This window comes from Nanorana parkeri, unplaced genomic scaffold, assembly GCF_000935625.1.
Source record: "Nanorana parkeri isolate BGI_ZX_2015 unplaced genomic scaffold, ASM93562v1 scaffold1265, whole genome shotgun sequence".
In the NCBI taxonomy this organism is placed as follows: Eukaryota; Metazoa; Chordata; class Amphibia; order Anura; family Dicroglossidae; genus Nanorana; species Nanorana parkeri.
The window spans coordinates 297,106-317,718 of NW_017307533.1; the positions used below are offsets into that span (position 1 = coordinate 297,106).

Genomic DNA, 20,613 nt, shown 5'->3' on the forward strand with positions numbered 1-20,613 from the left:
TATATATATATATATATATACACACACACAATATATATATGTACAGGGTTTGTAGAAGCATACAGGGGGGTACAGGGGGGTAGAAGCATATTAGGCTACATTGACACCTCTATTTTAGGTGCAATTAGGGATTTCTGTGTCAGGAACTTGCGTTTTCCTGCAAACGGAAATCCCTAATTTGGAGTTTACAAATGGCAGCTTGTAAACGCCTGCACAACACATGTAATGATACGTGATATGTTTACATTCAGTTAGGAATCAATCACTTTCCCTGGACGCATCGATTGTGCATCCAGGGAGAGTGTTTTCTAACCGCATGTGATCATATCACATTCCATTACATGCGGTGAGCAGGCGTTTACATGAAGCTGCTGTCACCTGATCATTAACTTGCATAGGTGGCAGCTGTCACTTGTTAACGCCAGATTAGGGATTTCTGCTGCAGTAAAACGCAAGTTTCTGATGCAGGAATCCCTAATCGCACCTAAACCTACAGATATGAATAGGACCTTATTGTGTGTATATTGGTGTCTGTAGTACTTAAACTGGATATAGTTACATTTTATTTTAAAGTATTTGTCGAGTCGAGTGGCCCCCGAGACCGAAGAGGCGGGGGGTGGTTGCAGAGACACTGATGGAGGAGGCGGGAGGGCGTCGCCGAAGCTCCAGTCGGGCGGCGAAGATGACAAGGAGGCCGCGTCAGGCGCCGAGGATGAGGAGGCCGTGTTCCAAAGAGGTCAGGCCGTGCAAGGTAAGAGGACTGTGCTGGCAGAGCCCAGCATAGATTCTGCACAGCCCACCAAAGAGTCTCAGGTGTGCTGTGCAATACCCTTTGGTGGGCTCTACAGGACCTGAGGGGGCTCTGCAGTCTGCAAAGCCCACCACAGATCCTGCAGAGCCCCCTGAGATCCTGCAGGATCTGTGGGGGCTTTGCCAGGTCTCGGGGGCTTTTCAGGATCCATAGGGGGCTCTGCAGACTGCCAGACCCACCACAGATCCTGCAGAGCCCCCCTGAGATCCTGCAGGGTCTCGGGGGATCTGCGGGGGGCTTTGCTGGGTCTCAAGGGGGCTTTGCAGGATCTGTGGTGAGCCCTGCGAGGTCTATGGTGGGCAGAGCCCACCACATATCCTGCACAACCCTTGAGACTGCAGGGTCTCAGGAGGGCTGTGCAGGATCTGTAAAAATCATCAACCTGGTCTAAGGGGGGATTTGCAGGATCTGTGTCGGGGTCTATGGTGGGCTCTGCAGGGTCTCAGGTGGGCTCTGCAGGGTCTCAGGTGGGCTTAGCAGCTGCAGGGTCTCAGGTGGGCTTAGCAGCCTGAGACCCTGCAGAGCCCATCAGAGATCCTTCACACCCCACCTGAGACCACGCAGAGCCCACCACAGACCCTGCAGAGCCCACCTGAGACCACAGCCGAGTGGGGTAAATTTAGTGTGTGGGGGGGCGCCCGAGCTTTGTCTTGCCTAGGGCAGCCCCAAACCAGAATACACCACTGGCGGGGACATCAGCACAGACACTGCACTGCCACAATCCTCTCTCCAGCTCATCAGGAGTAAGGTGCAGAGCCCGCCACAAAGCTGACAGCGTGCAGCTGCGAACCGGGAAAAAGTCTCAGTACCTGTGATTGGCACTGCGCGCTGTCAGCTTCCTAGCGGGCTCGGCACGTGGAGCTGCGAACACGCCCGAGCCCATCCTTAATCAGGAGGAGAAAAGCTCTATCGACGTTCTATCAAAAGTTCCAACTTCTGAGATCTCCAACAACCTGACTTACTTAGAAGGAAGAGGATTGTCCGAGAAGGCTGTATCTTGAAGGATCATGAGGAGTTGGAGTTTTCTGTAGATCACTGCTGCTGACCTCTGCATTGTATATCACACCACTGACTTCTGCACTGTAGATCACACTGCTGACCTCTGCATTGTAGATCACACCGCTGACCTCTGCGTCACACCGCTGATCTCTGCACTAGAAGTCACACCGCTGCCCTCTGCGTCACACTGCTGTACTCTGCATCACACCGCTGGTCTCTGCACCCTGCGTTGCACCTCTGACTTCTGTACCCTGCATTACACCACTGACTTCTGCATTGATTCGGCTGTGTTAGGTCCCGCGCAGCAGCCTTCTGGGAACCCCGCGGTGCCTTCTTAAAAGGCTTCCACCTGCCTATCTTTCCCTCCTGAGACCCTTTGCCCAAGACTTCAGGCTGGTACCCCGGAGCAGAGCGGCAGCACAAAGTATGTACCAAATTCATATACTATTATTCTGCATTGCTGTATAATGTTTTGCAGGGATTTTTAGTCCTCCATAGCTGATGGTATTATTCTGCATTAGAGTGTAAGCTCCTCTGTACAGAGACTGATGTGACTTCTCTGTACAGCACTGCGGTATATGTCAGAGCTTATAAATGTATAATAATAGTGTGCAACTGTGCCGGGGATATTAGAGTGTTAGCTACTTTAGTGCAGTGAATGCCTGGGGGGTTGGGGGGCCAGTGAGATCCGATTCTCTATAGCAATATGTCTGTGAAGGGCTCATTCATCCAGGTCATGGTATATCTGTAAAAAATAAGTCGATGCAACTGGACTTTCTGTATTTTTCTTGAAGACGTTCACTGGCCCATCCAACCAGCTTTCTCAATTCAGAAATTTCTGAATTGAGAAAGCTGGTTGGATGGGCCAGTGAACGTCTTCAAGAAAAATACAGAAAGTCCAGTTGCCTTGACTTATTTTTTACAGATATTCTCTATAGCAAGCTTTCTACATTGTTGAAAGGTTTGCGTATTGGTTGTAGCAAGGCTTGTGTGTCAGCTGTAGCCCTCCGGTACTTACTAGTGGCCGGCCCTGCCCCTCGATTGCGCTTCTGTGTTTGGCTCTGCCCCCTGTTGTAAGGGGTGGGGCCTGTCGGTGGTCGCATGATTGGGCTGCTCAGTCTAAAATGCACGGGCCTATTTTTAGTCCCAGTCCGGCCCTGCTCACAGGTATTAGTTTCTAGGGTGTTAATACAGCTCTCAGTTGTTGAAATCCATTTCTGCTGAGTGTCAAGTACAGTGGTAATGTTTCCCAGGTTAAGTTTAATAGCGTCAGTTATGATTGTGGAGATGTCTGCCTTCAGTTGATAGGCGACTTCAGAAGCCAGTTTCTTGTACTCAAGATTGTAAGAATGTGCAACGCTGCAAAGCATGGCCTCCACCATCTTGGGATCGCTGCCGTCTCCCTTCGTTTGTCCGAACAGAGAGCGTTTAGCGGAGTGCGGGCAAGATAAATATTTGCCGATGAATGCTTTTGCTTCTGTGTGAGGCATGAAGCCCTGCCGGTACAAGGACAGAAGAGGTGTCTGCGTTTAGTCTGAGCCGTAGCGGGGCTGAGAGCTTGCAAGGCACGTCTAGTCCATCAAGCGCCGGAACAGGAAGTGGGATTGGTTTTGTTTACATGTAAAGCAGGGGCCTTTAGTTGTACTTTAACTTGCTATCCCCCATGTAATTGAAATGAACAGCAGCAGACCTATTTGCAGTCCAGTATGGGTGGCAACCACAGTTACCTTCATAGATATAGAGAAGAAGTAAGTGTAGCTGCACAAAGACAGGAAGTGTGCTATTCACGTTATCACCAGGTGAAAATAAAGGACAAAAACTATTGCAGCCACCACATCTAAGAACTGGTAAACTGGAATACATTACATTTTTGTATTTGGTTTCAAAAAACTTTGTCACAGCAAAGACACTTACATCCTAAAGTAAAATTCTATTCTCAATAGGTCAGTGTGACGATAACTGAAAATTTAACCTAATGCAATCATATGTACTTTATTTTTTCAGTCTTTTTATCTATTAACTGTGTTCTATATATACCTATTTCAGTGAAATAGAATCCATGGATATTATATTTTTTGTCTTGTGTAGGAGTACACTAAGAACTGGGGGGTAACCGATCTTTCAGCAGCTGCTGAGAGGGGGATTGAAAGTTTGTGTGTTTGTGTGAAATAAGCGAGTGACAAGTAAGGGGGGTTGGAGGCTGGGAAGGAATAGACACACAAACTGAGAGATGCTGGGAGGTGGGAGTGAGATAATTGTGGACTGTTTTACTGGGATCAACTGTGATATGCATGAAACTACAATACTGGGACATTCTGTGATAATTGAGGGTCTGTTTTCATTGCAATAACTGGTGAGAATTGGGAACTGCCTTACCAGGATAATTTGAAATTATTTGTGACACTTGTGGGACTGCCTACTTAAAAAATCTGCATAAGTGAGGGACTGTTTTTACTCTGATAATTATCTGTGTAGGAACATCAACTGAAGAGATAATTAAATGATCATTCTTGACATCCCCAAAAATCAGAGACATGACCTCCATGGGCGTTAATGCAACTCAGTGTACATCATGCGCAATTTAAGTGTTCCTTGAGCAACCTTTCGACAGCGAATACTGTTGTGTGAGATGTGAGTGAATGGTCTATTTAGAAGTCCAGATCCTGGATCTAAAGAACCAGCTGGTGACACTGAGGAGCATTAATAACATCGAGAAGAGCTACCCATCAGGTACTGGCAGGGGCCAGCATAGAGGAGGGGGTTAGCATGGAGGAGCAGGTGGTAGGTAGCTGGGTAACAGAAGGCGTGGTAGGTGGAAAAGATTTGGAGAGGCTAGTCCTGAGCTGTGGCACCCCAATAAATATGCCTGTTTGCATGTTGGGGATATCAGCTCAGTGGTAGCATTGCTGGAGCAGAATATCTCCTCTAGCTGCCAGGGGAGTGACCGCTCCGGTAAAGAGGATGGCAGGGGCTCATGCAAAGATAGGCAGATCCTGGTGGTAGGGGATTCTAAATTGAGGACAGACAGGGTAATCTGTCATAAAGAATGTGATCACCGAACAGTGTGCCGTTTACCGGGCGCTTAGGTTCAGCACATTGCGGATCGGATGGACAAATTATTGGGAGGGGCTGGGGAAGACCCAGCTGTCATGGTACATGACGGTACCAATAACAAAGTCAGGGGAAGATGGAGTGTCCTCAAGAAAGATTTCAAGGACTTAGGTGAGACACTAAAGAAAAGGACCTACAAGGTGCTATTTTCTGAAATACTGAACAAGTGGCTGGTGTAACTGGTAAACTGGTGTAGAAAGGAGGGGTTTGGGTTTTTAGATAACTGGGCTGACTTCTCAGTCGGCTACCGGCTCTACAGTAGGGACAGACTGCCCCTAAATGGGGAGGGTGCCGCTCTTCTGGGGTTGAAGATAGTAAAAATGTTAGATGAGCTTTAAACTAGATTCTGGGGGGGAGGGATCAAAAAGGACTAAGCCAGGCAATAAGCCGAGATCAAACACTACAAACAGTATAGTTGAGGGGGAATTAGGGGAAATTGTGTTAACCTCAACAGAGAGCAGGGAATCTATTGTACTAAAATCAAATGCACAAATCTGAATGCACACAGCGGTAGCCAGACTATGGGCAATGAGAAAATAGTAAGCACAAGTAAAAACTTGAAATGCATGTTCACCAATGCTAGAAGCCTGGCAAACAAATTGGAGGAATTAGAATGCTTAATACTCAGAGGAATATGATTTAGTGGGAATACCAGAAACCTGACTAGATGGCTCACATGACTGAGCAGCAAATATTCATAATTTCTAAGGGATAGGGAAGGAAGAAGAGGGGGACGAGCATGCCTGTATGCCAGGAATGACCTGGCAGTGAATGTGTATGATAATATAGTGCAGGAGAGTGGGGATAATGCTGGTGGTAATATGCTACAGGCCTCTGAACGTTGGGGAGGGGAGGAGACTCATCTATTGTCACCGATGGAAGTATCGGGAAGGCAATGTCATAATTATGGGGGACTTTAATTATCCATATAGAAGGGCCTGTCACTTCTTAAACACTCTCCGAGATGATTTTATTGGAAAATTGGTGGAAACTCAACTAGAAAAAATGCTCTGTTGGATTTATTAATTACAAATAACAAAGAGCTGATTGCTGATGTGGAAATCGGGGATAACCAGTGACCATTGGATGATAATGTTAGATAACTCCAGGTAACATAGACATGTTGGTACGAAAAGAACACTAAATTTTAAGAAAGTTAACGTCAATAAATAAGATACCTACTATGTGACATAAATTGGGATGAAATCTTCCTGAATATGAACACCGAGGACAAATGGGAGAGTTTCAAGGAAATCTTAACTCCTTCACGAACCATGACGGAATAATCCCATCATGAAGTCTAAAGGGGTTAAACAGACTCCAGAGTCTGTTCAGTTTTGTAGAGCCGGTGGCCAGCTTTACAGTAGAAGCGATTCTGGCGGCTCAGCTACGATCCAGTAACCGGGCTGCCCCCCCGCCCGACACCACCGCCATGTTTCCTGGGCTCTGCTGCCCCTTCTACGGGCCCAGGACCAGCTTGTGGGGTGTCGGTGGGAAGCTGGGGAGGAGATCGGTGAACGTCCATTCCTGGGTTCTATGGGACCAGGAGCGACGCGTATTGCATAATTTCCTATCCCATAGCTGTCATTGCTGGGCTCCTGAAGCCCAGCAATAAGCTATTGAAGTGCAATCTGCACTTCAATAGCTTATTTAGCATGTAAAAGTGATACTAGGGGTCTTTTGGACCCCCAGCATCACCTTAAAGAGTACTTGTCACTGTCACTATGCTATCACATGGGGGGCTGTGATAGCAATTAAAGTAAAAAAAAACAAAAAAAACAAAACGGTTTTAAAAATATTAAATTAAATGTAAAAATAATAAAAACATTTTTTTTAATCCCTGCCCCTCGAGCATGCACGTTGTCACACATGTCGAGTGCGCCTATGTACGAAAACAGCGATTTCACTACACATATTCGGTATCATCGCACACTCCAGAGTGAGAGCAATAATTCTAGGGCCAATATTTACATGCATCTCTAAACTGATGACCTGTAGGGGCTTTTAAAGCGTCGCCTATGGACTTTTTGGGGTACTGAATTCTGTTGCAGTTTCATGGATGCACACAATTTTTAACCTGGGCATGTTGGGTATCTATTTACTCGTTGTAACCTCATCTTTTTAAAAAAAATGGTTTTATATAGTGTTTTGCGGCACTAATATTAACTTAAGTGCATTTTTCACAAAAGTTTTGGGTTTGATAATAAGTTGTGCTAATGTCCTGCAACAGAAAAATTTGCAACTGCCACCATTTTATCCTATTGGGTCTTGACTTTCAGAAAATATATAATGTTTGGGGGTTTTAAGTAATTTTCAGGCCCAAAATGTGGATTATAACATGTATACCCAATTACATGTTTACATGTGTTTGCTCACACAGGGCTTGGGAACAAAGTGCCTGTTAGCTAAGTGGCGTTAAAAGATTGGCGTTTGAACAATTGAAGTTTGACCTGTAAGTCATATCTTTATTTTCATATCAATTGTATAAATATTGCTACTGGGATCATAGTTGTTAGCGTGGTTGAAGGGTTTGTTCAGTGCACACTGTGCCACATGTATGCACAAATGGAGCCACAGCTGTGACAGATTGAGTTGGCAAGGTTGCACTGCTGGAAGCTCACATTAGAGATCTAGAAGAGCGGAATGCAACACTGAGGAGACTTGACAACCTTGAGAGGAGTCTGCTGATCACTAAGCAGGCAGTTAGTGGGGTTGATGTGGATGGTGGAGGGGTAAGTGAGGATGATCAGGTAAGAAGCTGGGTTACTGTAGCTAGAGGGAGTGGCAGGGGCTCACAGAAGAGGAAGGCCAGCCCTGTGTTTGTGCACCCAAACAAATTTGCTAAGTTGGTTGAAGATGTGTGGGTCTCAGACTCAGAATTGGCAGGCCTAGATATCACTGCTACCCCTAACAGCTGGGAGAGCAGCACATCTAGTCTGGGTAGTGAGGGTAATGCAGGAAGGCCTAGACAGGTTGTGGTAATAGAATAGTTTGTCGCCCGGATCGCCTCAAACGGATGGTTTGCTGTCTCCCTGGTGCCAGGGTTCGGCATGTGGTGGACTGGGTGGCCAAATGGGAGGGGCTGGGCATGACCCAGCTGTCTTGGTCCATGTTGGGATGAATGACAGAATACATGGAAGATGGAGGATCCTTAAAAATCAATTTAAAGAACTAGGTTGCAAGCTGAAGGGAAGGACCTCCAAGGTAATATTCTCTGGAATATTGCCTCTGCCATGCGCAATGCAGGACAGACAGCGGGAGCTTAGAGAACTAAATGCATGGTTGAAGACCTGGTGTAGGAGGAAAGGCTTTGGGTTTCTAGAGCACTGGGCCGACTTTTCATTGGGGTACAACCTATATGCTAAAGATGGTCTGCACCTAAATGGAAGGGGGGCTGCTGTGCCGGGGAGAGGTTCATGGGAGGGTTGGAGGAGTATTTAAACTAGGATTAAGGGGGGAGGGAAAGATGGAATATAATGGGGCATATATGTCAAACAGGGGTCAGGCTATAATGGAGGGTGGAACAGGGGAAGATGGGGGGAGGGAAATCAAACTGGATAAGGAAATTCCCATGCACACAAACATTGTAGATGATAGTACTGATTGTACTACAGCAAAAGATACAGCAATTACAAGTGAAAAATGTAAAAATGGCTTGAATTGTTTGTTTGCCAATGCCAGAAGTCTGCACAGCAAAATGGGAGAATTTGAAGCTTTGGTGCATGAGGAGAACTATGACATAATTGGTATTGCTGAATCTTGGCTTGGTTTTTCACATGATTGGGCTGTTAATATTGCTGGCTATACTCTCTTTTGGAGAGACAGGGTAAAACGAAAAGGTGGCAGGGTTTGTCTCTATGTGAGAAGGGATCTTAAAGTGAGTGTGAAAGAGGACTTTGTTGATGGTGAGTGTGATGGTGCTGAGGCGTTATGGGTGGAGTTGTATACAGGTATGCATAACGCAAAGGTAATTGTTGGAGTTTGTTACAGGCCCCCCAGCGTTACTGGAGAGATAGAGACTCAGCTCCTTAAACAAATAGAAAGGGCTGCAAGGGCGGGGACAGTAGTATTAATGGGAGATTTTAACTATCCTGACGCTGACTGGCATAATGGCACTGCTGGAACAGTAAAAGGGCGCACATTTATAAACTTATTACATGATAATTTTATGGTGCAGTTTGTAGAAGCCCCAACTAGAAATAATGCTCTACTGGATCTGGTAATCTCAAACAATGCAGAGCTTATTACAAATATTCATGTAAGAAAATCTGGTTAGCAGTGACCATAATATGATTTCATTTAACTTAAGTTGTAAACAACATGCACATACTGGAAAAATAAAAACATAACTTCAGGAGAGCAAATTTTCCCATGCTGAGGGCTGCTCTTGAAGACTTAAACTGGAAACAACTCTTGAAGATTTAAACACTGAACAAAAATGGGAATGTTTCAAAACAATTGTTTGCAACCATACGGCAACATATATTCCAGTAAGCAATATATTTAAAAGGCTGAAATTAAAACCTGTGTGGCTGACATCCAATGTTAAAAAAAACATAAACAATAAGAAAAGGGCGTTTAAACAATATAAAAATGAAGGAACATTGTCTTCATTTGAAAGCTACAAAGAATATAATAAAATATGTAAAAAGGAAATAAAGCTTGCAAAGATTCAAAACGAATGACGGGTTGCAAAAGATTGCAAGAATAACCCCAGAAAATTCTTTAAATATATTAAATAGTTAAAAAATCAAGTCTGAGCATGTTGGCCCCTTAAAAGATAACTCAGAGTTGGTAACTGGGGACAAAGAGAAGGCAAATCTATGAAATACTTTCTTCAGCTCTGTGCACACCAAGGAACACGATGTAACTCAAGTCCATAATGGTGATAGCAGTGCCATAGCCTCTACTGAACCACAATGGTTGACTAGTGATATGGTCCAGAAACAGTTAGACAAAATTAAGGTGAACAAAGCACCTGGACCAGACAGCTTACACCCATGTGTCCTCAAAAAATTGAACTGTGTAATTTCAAAGCCATTGTATTAAATTTTTAGAGACTCTCTAATGACTGGCTTGGTACTGAGGGATCAAAGTCTTTACCAAGTAATTACAGACCTGTAAGTTTAACTTCAATAGCTGGCAAGGTACTTGAAAGTTTGATCAAGGATCACATGCAATTGTTTTTGCTTGAAAATAATGTAATAATCAATAGGCAGCACGGATTCACAAAAGACAGAAGAAGTTGTCAAACAAACCTACTTTCTTTTTATGAGGAAGTGAGTAATAAAAATAGGACAGAGGAATGGCTGTGGATATAGTATACTTGGACTTTGCAAAAGCGTTTGACACTGTTCCCCACATGCGGCTAATGTATAAGTTAAGGTCAGTAGGTATAGAGCATTCCATCTGTAATTGGGTAGAAAACTGGCTTAAAGACCTATTCAGAGAATGGTGATCAATGATTCGTACTCTGAATGGTCTGAGGTTGTTAGTGGTGTTCCCCAAGGTTCAGTGTTGGGCCCCTTACTGTTTAACCTATTTATAAATTACATAGAATTGGGAATTAAAAGTACTATTTCTGTGTTTGCAGATGATACCAAGTTATGTAGTGGAATACAGTCCTTACAGGATGTTTCCAAACTACAAGCAGATCTGAATGCACTGTGTGATGTTGATAAATGTAAAGTTATGCACTTGAGGACTAAAAACATGCATGCGTCATACACTCTAGGGCAGTGCTCCCCAACCTTTTTATCACCGCGGACCGGTCAACGTTTGATCATTTTACCGTGGCCCGCTGAGGGGTGGACGTTGATTGATTATATTTTAGATTGTTTTGATTTAATAATTTTAAATTTAATTGTATTTAAACATGCCTTCAAAATAAAATACAGTTACACCAAAAAATGAAAGCGTTGGAATTCTTCACCTATTCCACCACCGAAAAACTGGGCGAGATTACGTTAAAATGTGTGACCACGTCACTGGTCACACATTCTAACGTAGTCTCAAACTTTGATAGATCACATGCCTACCTGTAATCATTTAATCAGAGAAATAGATTATAATAGGGAACATTACAGTGTAATATTCCCCATTATAATCCACTTGTCTAATTACAAGAAAAAGCATGAAATAGCTGTACACAACTACTATCCCCCCGCCCCATATCTATGACCCCTTTACAACCCCCCATCCACATATCTATTAGGCCTCATTCACGCACGAATCGGCCTGCACGTACAGCTCCGTGCTGCGTGCGGGGCCGTACCAAGTAGCTGCCGGGAAGGACAGGTGCTGCGTGGCCGTACGCCCCCCTACGCTCACCTCATTTGCAGGTCCGTAGGGGTGCGGGTTTTCTGGCCGGGAAGCATACATGTTCCATTCCGGCGGCAACATATCTGTACCCAGCTGCTGCTGCCTCCTCTCCCGCGCTCGGACTTACCCAGCCAGGGAGTTGTATGCACTCACTGCAGGGGGCGGGGCTTGTGAAGGTTTAACCTTTGCATACGGAAACTATTGCATTCTTCACAGTTAGAGCTGTGAAAATGTGGAATAGACTCCCCCAGGAGCTAGTTCTAGCTGGCTCGGTTAATTGTTTAAAAAAACATCTGGATATATTCTTAAATGCACAGAATATTACTGGATATTTAGTTATTATAGGTCTGTTAGGCATCAGAGATTGTTGATCCAGGGAATAGCCGATTGCCTTATGGCAGTGGTTCTCAACCTTTCTAGGGACGGGACCCCTTGGTAACATTTGCCAAGTTGTGGTGGCCCCCAGCGTTAAAATGTAGGGATGACGTGGCTGCTGCAGCGACATCTGGCGGCGTGGCGGGAGAACTGACACTGCTGCGCTAGGAGAGGGCTGAGGAGGACTCTCACCTAGCACAGCAGAAATCACACAGTGACCCACAGGTTGAGAACCACTGCTTAAAGGAGACGACGTATCCCAGAGGAATACAACAAATCCCAGTAATAGTCCATTATACTATAATGTTCTGCTGGGATTTGTAGCCCTCTGTAGCTGGTATTCTGCGTTGCGCTGTAGAATTTATTATTGCTGGGATTTGTAGTCCTCTGTAGCTGCTGGTATTCTGCAGTGTGCTGTAAAATGATTATACGGTGCAACGCAGAATAACACCAGCTATAGAGGAATACAGCAAATCGCAGCAATAGTACATTATACTATAGTGTACTATTGCTGGGATTTGTAGTCCTCTGTAGCTGGTGTTATTCTGCGTTGCGCTGTATAATGTATTATTGCTGGGAGTTGTAGTCCTTTGTAGCTGCTGGTATTCTGTATTGCACTGTATATCATGTATTATTGCTGGGATCTGATGTATTCCTTTATAGATGGTGTTATTCTCCATTGCACCGTATAATTTATTATTGCTGGGATTTGTAGTCCTATATAGCTGGTGGTATTCTGCATTGCGCTGTATAATGATTATACGGCGCAATGCAGAATACCACCAGCTATATAGGAATACAACAAATGCCAGCAACAGTACATTATACATACAGTGTATAATGTATTGCTGGGATTTGTAGTCCTCTATAGCTGATGGTACATATACAGCACAATGTACCATCAGCTATAGAGGTCTACAAATCCCACTACCCCAGCAATACATTAGTGCAGCACTATTGGGGGAGGGGGGGTTGCAGGCTTACCTGAGCAGATTGTGAGAGAGATTAGAAAGCACAATCTTTTTGGTAGCTGCACTGTGTGGATATAATTGCGTTATGTACACCGTCAGGATTAAAAAAAACTTTTTTGGGTTCTTTTCTGACTTACGGCGGCTCCGATGTCAGAAAAAAAAACCCAGCAGAGAAAGGTTTACTCTGCTCGATTGAGCAGAGTAAACCTTTCCGGGAGAAAGTGTTCCTCTCCCAGGCAGCCGGGAGCCGCTGGGCGACCCCTGGCAAATAGTAATACGACCCCCGACGGGGTCGCGACCCACACGTTGAGAACCACTGCCTTATGGGATCTTGAATTAATTTGTTTCCCCTGTTGGAGCAAATTGAACCATGCTTTATAGGGTTTTTTTTTTCCTTCCTCTGGATTAACAGGGGGTAATTGTGGGCATAGCTTTCTGTTTATGCTTTTTTTCTTTTTCTCCGTGTCTCTATAGGTTAAACTCGATGGACTTGTGCCTTTTTTCAACATATGTAACTAAACAAAAAATGAAAAAAAGGCCTTTGTCCTTAAGGGGTTAAATAACAAAATTGGCCAGTGCATTCAGTTTACCCATAAATTTTTTTAAAAAGCGAACGTTAGACTAGGGTGGTTAACTAGCAAAGTAAAACAACACATAAGGGAATAGGATAAGGCCTTCAAAACATACAAGTCAGAGGGGTCAGCAACGGCATTCAAAAACTACAAGGAATGCAATAAAAGATGTAAAAGAGCAATCAGGGCTGCAAAAATAGAAAACGAAGAAAACATAGCAACATAAAGTAAAAGAAACTCTAAGAAATGCATTAAATATATAAATAGCAAGAGGGTAAGGACGGAACATGTAGGTCCCATAAAGGATGAAGAGGGTAGGTTAGCTACCAGTGACAGGGAGAAAGCCATGACGTTAAACAAATTATTTTCTTATGTCTTTACAGCTGAGATGGATGGGGTAATGATCAGGGCATCAGCTGCAGAATTAATAACAAAAGTTTTAATGCATCTCAGTGGCTGTTGGAGAGCAGGGTCGTAGAGACTAGAAAGATTAAATGTAAACAAATCCCAAGGACCTGACGGGTTACATCCCAGAGTACTCAAGGAACTTAGCCAGACCACTGTACATAATCTATATGGACACTCTAATGACATGTACGGTATAGGCTGATTGGCTGAAAGCAAATGTGATACCAATATATAAAAACAGGAAACAAATACACAGGGTAACTATAGGCCAGTCAGATTAACATCAATAGTGTTCAAAATATACAAAGGCATGATAAGGGACTACATGCAGGAATTTGCAAATAAAACTGGTATAAGTAGTAACCAACATGGCTTAATGAAGAACCGTTCATGTCAGACCAATTTATTAACATTTTCTTTGAAAATGGAGGAAGTCAGTATTAATTTAGACAGAGGAGTATCAGTAGAAGTGGTGTATCTGGACTTTGCTAAAGCATTTGATACAGTACCCCAAAAATGTTTAATTCATAAACTGAAAGCTATTGGTTTGGATGAAATGTTATGCACATGGATGCAAGAAGAGATCCAGAAGGTAGTAATAAATGGGTCATTTTCGAATTGGACAAAAGTTGTGAGTAGGGTGCCCCAGGGTTCGGTCCTCGGACCGATCCTGTTTATCTTATTCATCAACGACTTAGATATTGGAATAAATAGTTTGATTTCTGTTTTTGATACTAAACGATGTAGGACAGTAAATTCTAAACAGGAGATATATGCACTTCAACAAGACATAGATAAAAATGGAGGCATGGGCTACAAGATGGCAAATGCATTTTAATATTGAAAAATGCAAGGTTATGCAAATGGGAGCTAAGAACGTGTGCGCAAACTACATATTGGGGAAGTCAAACATGGAAAAAAGTGTGCTCATAGATCACAGATTTGGCAATAGTATGAAATGCCAAACAGCGGCCAGCAGAGCAAACAGGATACTGTCCTGCAGTAAAAGAAGGATTTTAGCAAGGCAGGGGTGTGGAATTCCTATCGCCCGACGCCCGGGACATGCAGTTTCGGGCGCCGGGCGAGTATTTTTAAAGTACATTCAGCCCGGCTCCGGACAAGCAGAGCTGAATGTACATTGTGGAGCCGCCGCCGCTCGTTTAATACAAGTGGTCCGATCAGACCACTTGTATTAATTTGAGCAGCGGCGATCGTTTCTGCCCGCACCCCCCGCCGTAGTTTTCTAAAACTAAGGCACAACGGCTCAGCCATAAAACTAAGGCGAAAACTAAGGCACAACGGCTCAGCCATAGAGCCCATTAGAGCAGACAAAAAACGTCTGCTCTACGGGCTCTCTGTGTGTTCTCTGAGACCGTGGCGCTGTAATCACAGCGCCACCTGTCTCGGCTGTCAGGAACTACACAGAACAGCTGTACTGTGTTGGAGGGCAGGTTCCATAAAGATAACCTGTCACCTCCAAACTATCACATAAGGGATTTTAATCTCCTATGTAATAGGAAGAACATTAAAGGGGAAAAAGTAAATAAATAAAAATTTTAAAAGTTAAAAAAGATAAAATATATAAAGATTTTAAAAATGAAAAATGAAAAAGTAAAAAAAATAAAAATAAAAATTAAACCCTGCTGCCCCCGCCATCTGCATGCAAATAAACGCATGCGTAGGACATTCTGCATGTGCTTTGAGATTGCAGCCGCCATTCCATGGTGGTAGCCAGAATTCTCTTACACACACATAATGTGCATTAAAGGGTAAGTTCATTTTCCCAGGTAATATGGAAAAATAAAAATTACCCGATGAAATCTGGCCCTGTCTCTCCCAAACCGCCACCCCCCTGGCTATACTTACCTTTCGGCGAACAATCCCTCCCCTCCGCCAGTATGGGTGTACTATCTGTCCCCCGTACTGCTGTCCAGCGCAGTCCTCCCCTATGCATTTTGAATTTCGCTCGCAAATTGCAAGCACTCATTGGTCAACGTGGTCAGATGACTGCGCTGACCAGTGAGAAGCGCTATTTAGCACAGTAAAATATGTTTTGATTAGGGGTGCACCGATACTAGTATCCGTGCTGATACCGAGTATTTGGGCAAGTACTCGTACTCACCCAAATGCTCCGATACCTTCCCCGATATTGGAACTTACGGCCAGATGAAAATTTTCTCTGACTGGCAGTGCCGTAGGGGAACATGGAGCCAGCTTCCCATGCAATCAGGAAGCCGTGCGGCAAGTAATGACCCGCCTCCTGGTTTTCTGATTGGCCCGGGAAGCCGGCTCCTTGCTGATTGGCTGGAAAGCCGGCTTCCTGGCCAATCAGCATCGAGCCAGTTTCCCGGTCAATCAGGTCATTACTCGCCACCCGGCTTCCTGATTGACCGGGAAGCAGGTTTCCCGGCCAATCGCAATCAAGCAGGCCAAACAACATGGAGCCGGCTTCCGTGGCAATCAGGAACCTGAGCGGGATGTCATTACCTGCTGCCTGGTTTCCTGATTACCAGGGAAGCCTGCTCTATGTCAGCGGAAGCACCGGTATTAGTATTCAGTGTCGGTGAGATCCGAAAGCAAAAAAATCGGTACTCGTACTCGATACCGCAAAAACGGTATTGGTGCATCCTTAGTTTTGATTAAAACTATTTTTTGTATTGGGACAAGTAGATTGTCGTGAAGGACAAGTAGATTGTCGTGAAGGACAAGTAGATTTGGCCCCCACTTTAGCCCTTGGACAAGTAGTTTTTTTTTAAATTTCCACACCCCTGCAAGGGATAAAAGAATAATACTTCCATTTTATATATCACTGGTTCGGCCTCATCTTGAGTATACTGTGCCGTTTTGGTCACCAACCCTCAGGAAAGATGTCCTTGAGCTTGAGACAGTCCAGAGAAGATCTACAAAATTAATTAAAGGGATAGAAGGCCTAAGTTATGAAGACCGCCTCCAGCAATTAAACGTTTTCACCTTAAAAAAGAGGCGCTTAAAAGGGGACCTTATTGCAGTCTTCTAAATGATCAATGGGGACCACAATATAAGGAACAAGTTGTTTACACCGAGAACTATATTGAGGACACAACAGGAGGTTAGAAGAGAGGGGGTCCAATCTTAGACTGTGAAAGGCTTTTTTTTTACTGTGTAGTAAACATGTGGAATTCCCTTGCCCAGGCAGTGGTATCCAATGATAGCGTTGATAAATTCAAGAAATTTCTAGATCAGTGTCTTCTTTCACTACATTTACAAGGATATGGGAAGTGTTAAAGCCACATATATATACAGAGACACACAATCACATACACACATAGGTTGTACTGGATGGAACTTTGTCTTTAGTCAACCTCACCTACTATGTCCTAAAAAAAATTAAACAAAAAAGCTCAAAGGCAAAAGTAATACTACTGCTTACCTGCTTAGGAATCATTGCCGGCTCTTGAGACTGACACAAAACTGTAAAAACTCCAGGATGTCTAGTCAGACATGGGGTGACATTGAGATTTATGCCCCAAACCAAATGTGAATGCAGTTCCAGAATGGAGACGATTTCTGAAGAGACATAGATTGTTTGCTCTCCTAGGATGGAGTGTGAAAGTGGAGATCGCACCTATAAATAATATAATGTGATATAAAAAAACAGATATAAAAATAATATTTTTGTAAAAAAAAAAAATGCTACAGACTCTGAAAGTGATGGGCAGGGAGAGACCTGCCTGTTCTCTCCTACAAAAAAAAAAACACAAGGACTCAACATAATACTTTCCCAGATTTGGCAGACGTGTGAAAACATTTTTTTCTCCAAACTGCTAGAGTGGCTTAAAGGAGAACTATGAGGTGAGTGATTTCCACTCATCTCATAGTTCTAAGCCGACCTGTGACAATGAGACTGTCACAGGTCGGCTCAGTAGAACGGGAGGTGAGGGAACACATACCGGATTCCCTCACCTCTCACGGCTCTCTGCCGTGACAGGGGGAGGGGCTGCATTCCCCTCTCACCGATCCGATCTGCCAGCGCTGACTGGCGGAACGGACGGGGGAGGGGGCGGGTACAGCTGGCTCTGCCTCTAGATAGGCAGAGCCAGCTGTCACTCACACAGCTGGGCGGATCCCGTCAAAAGAGTCGTGATCCGTCCCGGCTGCGGCGTCTCAGTATACCGCGAGCTGTAGCTCGCGGTATACTGAGCTTAGGGTAACGGGAGGACGCTAGTATGTGTTCTCCCGTTACCCTTTGGAGAACTATGGGGAAAAACACTGACCCCATAGTTCTCCTTTAATATTGTCCACAGGGAACCTTACATGTTCCAAACCTTGCAAGCTACTACTTACAAGGTCACAATATTTGGTTACATATGGGCAACCTAAGCTTGTACATCTTATAAAAGAATATTACTCTAAAAGATTTAAAGATTGCACTATTTTTCATTGAAGTGTAGTTTTGAGTAAATTTGCCACCTTTTATATCTTTTAAACCACACAATATGATTTCAAATAGAACAAAGGAAAAAAAGGTCAACTTAAAATGTACTGGTTTAAAATATTTTGTTGCCAAAAAAGTGTAACCCTTCCAATAACTTCTCCAAGAATGTATCATTCTTCCAAAACCAATAACATAGCTATAGCAGAAAGCAGGAATTTCTAGGATCTATTGCAGGAACTAAAATTTAAAGCTGAAGTGTAGTGTATGCATATACACTATTTTCCCATTCTTCTTTATTGTACCCTCCCCCCGGGTCAAGATGCATTTAAAATTTGTCAATCAAATATATTTTGTTTTCAAGTACCTGTTTTGATGTAAAAAGTTAGCAGGTTAGTCTGGCAGGAACGGTCCTTCCTAAATCCATGCTGGTTATCATTTACTATGTCATTATCCTGAACAAATTTTACTAAGTAGTCCTTAATCATTCCCTCTAACAGTTTGCAAACTACTGATGTAAGACTAACTGGTCTGTAGTTCCCAGGTTGGCATCTTGACCCCTTTTTGAATATTGGTACTACCGTAGCCTTCCGCCAGTCGCTTAGTACTCGACCAGTGATTAAGGAGTCCTTTAAAATGAGGAATAATGGTCTCGTTATAACCTGGCTTAGTTCTTTAAGTACCTTGGGTGCAGGTTATCTGGTCCTAATGCTTTATTTGCATTAAGTAGTTTAAGCCTATTTTGTATTCCGGTTTCCGTCAACCACTGAGGAGTATTTTGTGTTGAACTATGTGTTTTCTTATGCACATTAAACCCGTCTTTTTCCTGAGTGTATACTGAGGAGAAAAAAGTATTCAACGCCTTGGCCCTCACCCTGTCGTTTGTGACTAACTCCCCTTTTTCGTCCTTTATTTGGCCTATCTGCTCCTTTATTACCTTTTTACTGTTTTATGTATTGGTAGAATTTTTGGGGGTTTCTTTTACCAACTTTGGCTATATGATTTTTGCACTCTATTTTAGCTGCCCGGATTACTTTTTTGCATTTTTAAATTACATTCTTTGTAGTTATTGAACGCCAATGCCGTCCCCTCCATCTTATATTTTCTAAATGCCACTCTTGTCCTTAATGTGTTGCTTCACTGTTCTATTTATCCATACAGGCTTAGTTTTTAATTTTTTACTTTTGTTTTGGTATACCCTTGGTGATCGCCTTTTGTAATGTGTTCTTAAAACAATCCCACTTCTGGTCAGTGCTCAGTTTGTGAAATACGGTAAGTTTTCCCATTTGATGTCACACACTAGTTGGCGTAGCTTATCAAAGTTAGCCTTTCTGAAGTTTTGGGTTCTTGTCCGACCAGTCCACTTCCCTTTCTTGTACCCAATATTGAAAGTAATCACATAGTGATCACTGTTACCCAGTGTCTCCCCAATTGCAATATCCTCAATTAACTCCGCATTATTAGAAACGATTAAAGCTAGGATGGCATTTTTCCTGGTTGGAACCTCAACCGTCTGATCCATGAAATTGTCTCGCAATATGTTCAGAAAACGGGCCGCCTTTGTCGAATGGGAGATTCCATTAGCCCAATTGATGTCTGGATAATTGAAGTCGCCCATCACGACGACTGACATTGCCCTGCTTCCCAGCTATTTCTATTTGAGAGTGTAGATGTGCCTCCTCCTCCTCCCCTATATTCGGAGGTTTATAACAAACACCCACAATAAGTTTACGGCTAGCGTCCATCCTATGTAGTTCTAGCCACAAAGATTCCACGTCATCTCCACTATTTGACATGATATCGTCCCTGTGCATATTTACATTATTTCTAACATAAATGCAACCCCCCCCGCCTTTCTCCCACACCTGTCCCTCCTGTTTTCAAGATCCTCTAATTTCAGCACGGTCACCGCCAGCTTTGCTTGCAGAGAAGTGAGGAAGGGGGAGTCAGCGTTCAACCTTTCGTAGTATCATCCATTTTGGTCTCTAGGAGATCGGTTCGGGTGCAGGGGTCAATTAGCGCCCTAGTGAGATTAGAGATAATTCCGTCGCTTTAAGTTTTGCCTGCAGCATAGATTTGAAGCGGTCCAGCAAATATCCCAAGGGTGCAGATCAGTGGGTTTCTGAGCAGGAGAGTTAGCAGCGCTTCCCGCAGAAGAAGAATCAAGCAGATCTGAGGGAGTCTCAGATGGGGAATGCTGCCCCAGGTACAGAGGCGAATACTCCATATCGCACGTGGCTGCGGTTGTGGCCTGTGCATGGCGCGCTGCCGAAGAACGCTGGCTGCGTTCCGTGCGCTGTGGACCCAAACTTTTCTTGCCCATGGATAAAGAAGCAGCTGGGTGGAGAAGCATCGGGTAGCAAGGAGTGGGTATATGATGTATATAGCTTATAAAATACAGCCATGAGTGTCCACGTGAGGAGCTCAATTAGTACACGTATGCCATGTTCAGCGGCTCAGACCACGCCCCATGTGACAGTTTTTCTAAAACAATGCAGACTAATGATTTTAGGAGATGTGCGGAACAATGCTGTAAAAGACAGCCGCCGCAGGTCCCCAGCAAGCGCGCTTAGTTATTATGCTATACTATATTAAATTATTGTAGTATTATGATTCTCAGTTTATAGATACCGT

General features: G+C 43.8%; 1 protein-coding gene across 1 annotated transcript in view; it reads right to left on the bottom strand.

The window, feature by feature from the left end:
• LOC108797362 (transmembrane protein 132A-like) overlaps positions 1-20,613 on the bottom strand; it is a 203,030-nt gene that overhangs the window by 22,793 nt on the left and 159,624 nt on the right. Inside the window, 1 exon segment of the mRNA XM_018568947.1 lies at positions 16,978-17,172. Coding sequence (XP_018424449.1) covers positions 16,978-17,172 — 195 coding nt within the window.